The sequence below is a fragment of the Mus pahari genome, chromosome 15, assembly GCF_900095145.1.
Source record: "Mus pahari chromosome 15, PAHARI_EIJ_v1.1, whole genome shotgun sequence".
Lineage (NCBI taxonomy): Eukaryota > Metazoa > Chordata > Mammalia > Rodentia > Muridae > Mus > Mus pahari.
Window position 1 is genome coordinate 30,633,398 of NC_034604.1, and position 9,576 is coordinate 30,642,973.

At 44.6% G+C, this 9,576-nt stretch overlaps 2 protein-coding genes across 5 annotated transcripts in view; one reads left to right on the plus strand and one right to left on the minus strand.

The window, feature by feature from the left end:
- Positions 1-9,576, minus strand: part of Sil1 (SIL1 nucleotide exchange factor) — a 235,000-nt gene that overhangs the window by 214,244 nt on the left and 11,180 nt on the right. The window lies entirely within an intron of this gene.
- The window catches only part of LOC110333486 (high mobility group protein B1-like), a 13,540-nt gene continuing 8,054 nt past the window's right edge, over positions 4,091-9,576 (plus strand). The window contains exons 1-2 of the mRNA XM_021215047.1: positions 4,091-4,305; positions 8,977-9,045. Coding sequence (XP_021070706.1) covers positions 4,091-4,305; positions 8,977-9,045 — 284 coding nt within the window. The remainder of the gene's footprint in view (positions 4,306-8,976; positions 9,046-9,576) is intronic.

The following is a 9,576-nucleotide window of genomic DNA, read 5'->3' on the forward strand; positions in this document are numbered from 1 at the left end:
GCCTTTAATCCCAGCACTCGGGAGGCAGAGGCAGGTGGATTTCTGAGTTTGAGGCCAGCCTGGTCTATAGAGTGAGTTCCGGGACAGCCAGGGCTACACAGAGAAACCCTAACTTGAAAAACCAAAAAGAAAAAAAAAAAAAAAAGAAAAAAGAAAAGAAAGAAAACAGGTGAATAGTACTTGAAGAACAACACTAAAGAGTGACCTCTAGCCTCATGTGCACCTACATACACACACACACACACACACACACATACCCCAAATATAAATATAAATTAATAATCTGAATAGACTATTGGAGGGAGGAGGACACATGTCTTATCCTGACCTGACCTCTTCTGTCTCTGGCTGCTTCCTGTCACGCATGAGATGTGAAGCTTCTAACTACATGCCTTATCACCATATCCTGTTCACCAGAACCCAGAATCAGTGAAGACAAAGACCATGAACTGTGGCATCTAAACCTGTAGGTCAAAATTAACTATTCATTGTTTTTCTCAGGTACTTGTCATAGAAGAAAAAGTGGCTGGGGACTTTGCTTAAAAAGCTCAGCCCATGTCACACTGTGTAGAGAGCTATTTGTTCTTCATAATTGTACTCAACCACCATCTCAGGATAACCGTCCTTGATGCCAGTCTTCATCCCTGATTATCCCTACCGAATATTTTGATGGTATGCCATTCCTTTCTCTCAATGTACTGTTACAGTTTTCCATCTGTGTCACTGTTTAGATTAATGTGGACGTTCATAAATACACTCTAATAGGAACTATATCTGAAGAGTTCATGAATGAATCTCTGGGCCTCAAAGTATGAGGAATGTAACAGACATTCTATATAAGTTTATTATTAAAAAGGCAAAACTTCAGAGACAGGAAATGAAAGTTTCCAAATCAAAAGATTCTACCTAAAGAAGCTGTTCTCCCTAAATGACCTTAAGCCCAATCATTTCTCCCTTCCCCCTTCTTTTCCAAATTTCTTACAGAAGTTACTTTCTATGTCCTGCCATTCTTCTAAGGGTGGTAGCCATAGTGACAAGCTGGACTACTGCCAAAAATAGTCTAAAAGGATATCACCTTGTCTGTGTGCTCTATCTGGTCTTCCAAAATAAAAGTCCACAGCAGAGGCCAAAGCAGAAACACAAAATCCTTTACCCAGTAAAGACACAGAGCCAAACAACCAGCAGCCCTTGCAAGAATGAATGATCCCTGGGGCAGGCAGTGCCCCCAAGTGACCTACCCAAAGGAAGAGGGAAAGGAAGAAAAGTTGCAAAGGCAGGTACACTGTTCCCTAAAGGGACTTTAAACCCTCTCTTTACTTCTTGCAGAAAGCATAAATGTACAAACATTAACTATCAAAGTGTCCCCTATGAGGCAGCTTCAGAGGACTATAGATCATGGCTCACAAAGCAACATCGGCAGCTCAAAGGTTCATACAAAGCTCTAATTGAGGTCAAAATTCTCTTCTGCAGAAGCTGGAGGACCTTCCCCTATTTTTCCATTTTTTTAGATGGCATGAGTGGGAATATGGAGAGATGTAAATATTTACTGAGATCCACACAGTGTCAGGCATAGTGAAAGATTCCTTATAGATATAGGAACATTAATGCAAGTCAGGAACATATATGTGGATTTTTGATATACTGCAAGATTAAGCAACTGGTCGAATAGCACAGCCAAAAAAAAAAAAAAAAAAAACCAAACTAGATCACCCTAAATCCAAATACTTTTTCATTGCTCAGTGCCTTATAGATCACGTGTCACCTCACACCTTCACCACCATCTTCCTAGCCAGAACTAGTGACAAGCACTCTGGAAAAGAAGAGGACTGTCTTCTATACCAACACCTTCACATTGGCTTGGACAAAATGCAGTGCATCTGCATTTCTTATGGTTCACCATCTGAAGCTATGGGTATTGTAATAATTCCTTCCCTGGGAAGATGTAAATCATTCATTACAAGACTCAACAACAAGCCAAAGTAGGATCCACCAAAGCTCACCCTAGGGAACCAACCAGTTTACTGGACTTACATGGGTAAGTGTTATGGTTTGTTAATTCTCAGCCCAGGGAGTGGCACTATTAGGAGATGTGGACTTGTTGGAGTAGGTGTGTCACTTTGGGTGTGGGCTTAAGACCTCACCCTAGCTGCCTAAAAGTCAGTCTTCCACTACTAGCAGCCTTCAGATGAAGATGTAGAACTCTCAGCTCATGCCTGACTAGTTGCTGCTATATTCCCACCTTGATGATGACAGACTGAACCTCTGAACCTGTAAACCAGCCCAATTAAATGTTGTCCTTTATAAGAGTTGCCTTGGTCACGGTGTCTGTTCACAGCAGTGAAACCCTAATTGAGACCGTAAGGATTGTTTACAGAACCACAGATGACCATGAAGCAACCACACTAGTGAGTCTTCACCCAGCATGCATCGGTGGCTTCCCCATATGCATGTAGATGGAGCCCCTTCAGCTAACATTCCCCAGCCTAATACTCTAGCACCTTCCAAGATCCCACATGCAATTAGGTGAAAATTACATACAAACACCTGGGAGGAATGGCTGAGTTCAAAGGCCCTCCTCACTCCCTCTTGATACTAAGGAGCATCAACCACCAACAAGCTGGCCCATTGGGATGGACTTTCACAATCAAGCACAGCTGAGCTAATGAAGACGGCAGCCACTCTACAACACTGGATGAACCTGGAATTCCTTAAAATCCTAAATGAGGTCCTGGAAAAATTACTGTGTGATTTAGAACACATACTGCACTTATAGGTAACTCAAGTTCAATTTCCAACACCCACATTGGACATCTCACAACCACCTGCAACTCTAGCTCCAAAGGGATCTGATGCCTCTAGCCTTCACAGACACAGCGCTCATATATGCATACAGACCCACACATTTACTTTTTTTTTTTGGTTTTTCGAGACAGGGTTTCTCTGTATAACCTTGGCTGTCCTGGAACTCACTCTGTAGACCAGACTGGCCTCGAATTCAGAAATCCACCTGTCTCTGCCTCCCAAGTGCTGGGATTAAAGGCGTGCGCCACCACGCCCGGCTACATTTACACTTTTAAAAATAAATCCCTTTTAAAAGCCAGATGTCATAGTGCATACCTGTAATCCCAGCACTCAGGAGTTAAAGGCAAGTGGATCCCCGAGAGTTCAAGACCAGCCTGATCTACCTTGCAAGTTTCAAGCCTGCCAGAGCTACACAATGACACCATGTCCCCAAAATAAAACAAATGACCTTCCCCCAAATAAGAAGTCTCTGCTTTCCTAGGAGCCACTGCTGCTGAGCACTGAGATGATAATCCACAGTCCAGACAGCGCACCTCAAACCATTCTGTGCTCCCTCGCTTCCTCAGAAAGTAACTGCAGGGTATACAACCCTATCTCAAGACTCCATAGCTCTTCCACCTATGCAGAGAGGCAACAACTTCATACTTCAATTGCCATCCACACGGCATCTCCTAGAAGGAATAATACCCACTCTGTGCTGTAGTTTAAGGTTAGCCCCTCCCCCTGTACTTATTTCAGAATCTGGCTCTTATCAAAGTCTATGTCAGCAGATTATTATAACCATTATTCCATTATAATAACATTATTTTCCTGCACTTGACAATCTGTTGGCTGATAGGTTAAACTGGTACAGAAGCAATAATTATGTCATGCCTTCTCCTTTCCAACCAAGCCTCTAGATGACTCTTTACACTAAGTCCAAATACAGCAAATGATCAGCCCAATGATGTTAATGGGGTGTATCTGGGATCACTCACCAGGCCTTTGGAGGTCACGACCCTAAAAAGGCTCAGCTGGGTCCCCTAATTGTCCACATACCTGCCCAGTCTCCCAGGAAGATGAAGGAGTTGAGGGAAACACCAACCAGAAAACAATTCATTGTGAAAAACACCAACAAGGCTGGACGTGTCATATGCACATGCAGAGGGACAAGCAGTCCCAAATCACAGTCACGCCACAGCATGAGAGGGTGGAAAGGACAATCCAGTTCTCAAATAAATGGTTCCCAGAGAGCTATTCTGCCTGCTTCCCCATACACATTTCTTGGCGACTGCCAGTGAAACCGGCAATGGGAGAGTTAAGAAAAGCAGAAGGCTATCTTCAGGCTCCTATTGTGAAGCACAGAACCGGCACCCTGGCCACAGCACCTTCTTTATGCAGCACCCGCTGGTGCGCGAGATGGAGTCTGGAGCCTGCAGCAAAGAGGCAAAGTCAGGAAGCCTGTCAGCCAAAGTCCCTGCTTACCTGTCACACGATTTATGATAAACAAGGACGACGGAAAAGGTGTGACTCCATGACTACAGAATATCAATATACCTGAACTACATATCAGACCTATAGAAGCAAAGACCACCCACAGCAAAGCCAGCTAAAAACATAAGAGAAAACAAACCCCACCAGGAGACTAGCTTGGCCTGCTTTGTTCTCTACCCTGTAATACACAGGCTTTATTTTATTTTATTTTATTTTTTTAAGGAGGAGAGGGGGTGGAAGGTTATTTGAATTTAAATTCAGTGAACACTATAATTTGTGTACAAGGAGAAAAGGGACAGTCAGGAATGCTAAACACAGGCTTGGTGGGACTTGTGTGGCTGAGGCATTAGTGGCCCTGGGGGCTTTCTCCTTTTGCTTCAGCACACTGCTTTCATCTCTTGGGAGCAGCCGAGCCAGTAGGCAAAGTCCATGCAACACAAAGAGGCACTGTCCCCTAGGACTAGGGAGAAGATTGCCCTCTCAGGAGGAAATCCTTAGACAACCACACAGAATGAACAAGATTAATCAAAAGTAAGCCATCTAAGGAAGGAGTTCAAAGAAGTATTACTGAGGACAAAGACCACATCTGTCTCATTTACCCCGACCCGGTAGCCACACAAATCTGACACACAGTGCTCAGCAGATAACAACAGGTTAACCGCTAACTGTAAAGGCTAGTGGGTTGGAAGTGACTCACAAGAACTAGAATCTGTTACTAAAATCTGTAACAGAAGAACCATGGTTTGCAAAGAAAAAAACAAAGGAGAAGCTGGAGATTAAAAGTGAGTATCTGCATAGCTGGTGTCCTAACAGACTGAAAGGACATTCTAGTCAGGTTGCAGACATGGCCCTTGAAGGACACTGAGGAAGAGTGATGAGGTAAAGAAGAGGCGAGCAAATGGTACACGGCATTGACCATGTGCCTACTTACTATGTATATCCTTGAAACCTCTATGGGGTACAAATGGGGAGATAAGAGCAAAAAGGTTAAAAAGTCTTTGAAGTCTCCCAGCGAGCAACTGGATTGAACCTGGGCATAGCCAATGCAATGACCCAAAAGCTTTCTACCACACTGTGTCTTGATTTCCTCCCAAGGCAAGCTGGCTTTGATTTCTTATAAAGAAAATGTTCTTACCAGTTCACACAAATCAACCTGGTAGTCATGTTCTGGAGTTTGCCAACTGGAATTATTGATTCACACTTTTTATGAATTTCAAATGTCTATGCAAGCCCCTGGAACTACAATCTGTGTGAGCAGCTAAGTCTGCAAAGCCATAACTAAGTGATCAGCCGGTATACCCCACAACATTTTGGCACAGCACAGATAGTGGCTGGGAGAGAGTTTAGTTGGCAAAGTGCCTCCTGCACAAGGATGAGGACCTCGGTTTAATCCCCAGTACCCACATAAAAAGCCGGGTCTACTGGAGGCCAGGAGAGGCAGAGAAAGGCAGTGCTAAGGATAGTGCCAGCCTGATTGGCAAGCCCCAGCTCCCAGTGAAGTACCCTGTCCCCCCAAAAAACAAGGTTGCTAGTGGGGGATAGGGGGCGTATGCCTTTAATTCCAGCATCTAGGAGGCAGAGGCAAGCATATCTCTGAGTTTGTGGCCAGACTGCTCTATGTAGTAAGGGCATAGAGGATAGTCAAGGCTACATAGAGAACCCGTCTCAAAAAGAAAGAAAGAAAGAAAGAAAGAAAGAAAGAAAGAGAGAGAGAGAGAGAGAGAGAGAGAGAGAGAGAGAGAGAGAGAGAGAGAGAAAGAAAGAAAGAAAGAAAGAAAGAAAGAAAGAAAGAAAGAAAGAAAGAAAGAAAGAAAGAGAATAGCTTCTGATGACAGCTGGCATCCACATGCCACATACCCTGACACACATGTACCAGCACACACAAGAAAACACACACACACATGAGTGGGGGGAGATATGACCTCTACACATCCGAACAAATTTTTCAAAGATTACAAAGGAACCTCCCCAACTCGCAGCTGTGTCAGTAATGCACAGAATGATGTTTGAAAGCGTTAAATCTTGATTCAAGAAGAAATAGCAGAGGTTCCATGCCAAGGATTTCTGCTTGGTCCTTAGAAACAAATGACTCTTCCCACCATGGTGCTTGTGCACCCCCAGAGTTTCCAGAGACCTTCACACCCTTGACCTCAGGAGTGGCAGAGTTAGGAAGGAGGGTGATTTATAATGCATATGTCTCAAGAGACCAGCCATACAGATAAACTGGCGTTTCTAATGGAGGTGAATAGCCTGCACAAATCCAGGGGCAGCAAAGGACGATTAAAACTGTCTGAGGGGGGGCTATTCATTCTGCCTCCCATGGAAGGGCTTCCATCAGTTAACGGTGGGGTTTGAAGCTTTGGGAAGCTTTGGGAAGCTGATGATTCACATGGTGTACAACCACTGCTAGAAAGGCCTACAGAAGAGTCCACCCAGCAAAGGAGAGCTTCGTATGGTGAGAAGGCCTCCAAGGAATGTCCTACGTGCCATGCCACACGCTGTCAGGATATTCATCCAAACCCATCCTGCACACTTTACAACAGTTACTCTCTTTGGGTTGTGAAGATTAAATCAGCAGATCCAAGGACTGACCACATTGAGTCCTTCCAATTCTATTCTATACTTACTTCTTTGCTAAAAAGATGTGTAACCTGGAAACAAAGCCCTCTGCCTAATGGCAGCAATAAGTCTCAGCAAAGCACAGGTAGCCAGGCTGTCAGACTCCCCTAAAAGATTCTATCCCAACAGAGCCTTAGTTTCACCTCACCCTGAAAAAAAGGAAGATACTACTGACCCCTATTAATGCCAATGTAATTTAGAGTCTTGAGTTAGGGAGGCTTAAAACAAAAGCAGAACTATGAGGATTTTACGCCTGCCCTAGCTGAAACAGCTCTGAAAACCCAGAGAAGAGGACAACAGAGCACAAGAACTAGAGGCAAAGCATGTGGACATGAGGTAAGGCTGCCGGTCAGTCACTGCATTGTCCTTGTAGCTGTGTGCTCCTGACTGACACTGTCAGCCTCATGGTTTTTGTTTGTTTGTTTGTTTTGTTTTGTTTTTTGATTTTCAAGACAGGGTTTCTCTGTGTAGCCCTAGCTGTCCTGGAACTCACTCTGTAGACCAGGCTGGCCTCGAACTCAGAAATCCACCTGCCTCTGCCTCCCGAGTGCTGGGATTAAAGGCGTGCGCCACCACTGCCCAGCTTCATGTTTTTACTATAATTAAATACAGATGCTCTAAGTATCACACAAAATAGCATATTCGTAAGTCTTTTTTAAAATAATATGTTCGAAAGGCCCTCAAAACAATTTGAAAATACTGGACATATTTTTGGCCTGACTGTCACACCAAAGACCCCTAAATAACAAACTCCAAGTCCAATCTGTCACCTCTGAATACAGTCTATAGTGACTTGCAGAGAAATGTACATCTCAGGAATAATAAGAAAACTCACATACAGGTCTATGCAGGTATGCTCTGAAAATTAATGATGAGGGCTGGAAATGTAGCTCAGTTGATAGAGTGTTTGCTCAGCATGCACAAAGCCCTGGGTTCAGTCCCCAAAACCTCATAAATCACATGTGACATTGCACACCTGTGATCCCAACACTTTCAAGGTAGAGGCAGGAAGCTCAGAAGCAGCTGAAGGTCTTCAGCTGCACAGCGACATGGAGGCCAGGCCTGCCTATATCACTCTTATATTTTGGGGGCGGGGGGAGCCAGACATGGTGGTATATGCTTGCTGGTTCAGTACTTTAAAGGCAGGGGCTGAACTACCCAAGAATTCAAGGGCAGCCTGCTCTCTAGGCTAGTCAGGGCTACAGAAGGAAACAGTGTCTAGCAGCAGCAGCAGCAGCAGCCAGGGATATGACTCAGCAGGTAGAAGTACTCGCACATAGACCTGCTGTCCTTTGTTTAATCCCCAGGGCCTACAAAATGGCAAGAGAGAATGGACTCTAAAGAGTTACTCTCTTTACACATACAAAATAAAATTAATGAATACAGATTATTAATAACAAGGGAGAGTGCATGTCTTGGGCCCAATTCCTAGTATCAGTAATACAAACTTGTGGGCTGGAGAGTTGGCTCAGTGATTAAGATCACTAGCTGCTCTTCCAGAGGTCTTGAGTTCAATCCCTAGCAACTACAACCATCTATAATGTGATCCTATGCAGGTGTACATGCAGATAAACTTCATACATAAAAAAGCATCTCCCGGGTGCCGGGTGGATTTCTGAGTTCGAGGTAAGCCTGGTCTACAAAGTGAGTTCCAGGACAGCCAGGGCTACACAGAGAAACTCTGTCTCAAAAAACCAAAAAAATAAAAAAAGCATCTCCCTAAATTTAAAAAAAGTTAAGATTTTGTTTTTAAAAAATTACAACTTTGAAAATACACACAGCGGGGCAGTGGTGGCGCACGCCTTTAATCCCAGCACTGGGGAGGCAGAGGCAGGCGGATTTCTGAGTTCGAGGCCAGTCTGGTCTACAGAGTGAGTTCCAGGACAGCCAAGGCTATACAAAGGAAACCCTGTCTCGAAAAACCAAAAAAGAAAAAAGAAAAGAAAGAAAGAAACAAAGACAGACAGACAAGACAAGACAAGTCACACAAAGGTGCATGAGGAAAAGCCAAGTCTTCTTCCCTCCGTCCCATTCTTACCAGAGACATCATCTGCTTTCGGTTTCTCATATGTTCTTCCACAGATGTCCCAATCGGCTAGTTTCTGCCTTGGTTGAGAATCACATCAACAGCAACACTCCCCTTCCCAGAAGGTAAAGCCAAACAAGTAAGCACTTCCGGGGACTGCCAGAAAAGTGAGAACCAGCAGGGAGGGTTTGCCCTGCAAAAGCTTCCATGCGGTACCAACTCCCCTGGGTACTACTCTGCATTGCCCTTTGGCTGGACACATTTAGGCCCTCATTTCATGCATACACTTCCTTCATGTGTTTGCTCCTTCAGGGCTCTTCACAGACTGTTCCTGGGACCGTGGGCTACACCAGCCTCAACACTAAGTCCTAGAACTGTCAAATGGCCTCGGCAGAGACTGGGCAAAAAGACAAAATTTACAGACATCCCAGAGACACCATCTCTCAAAACCAGCTTTGGGAGCTGGAGAGGTAGTTTGGTGGTTAAGAGCACATAAGGAAGGGGCATGGTAGTGCATGCTTTTAATCCCAGGACTTGGGAGGCAGAGACAGAAGGGTCTCTGTGAGGTTACGGCCAATCTGGTCTACAAAGTGAGTTCCAGGACAGCCAAGTCTATTACACAGAGAAACCCTGTCTCAAAGGGGAGGGGAGGGGAG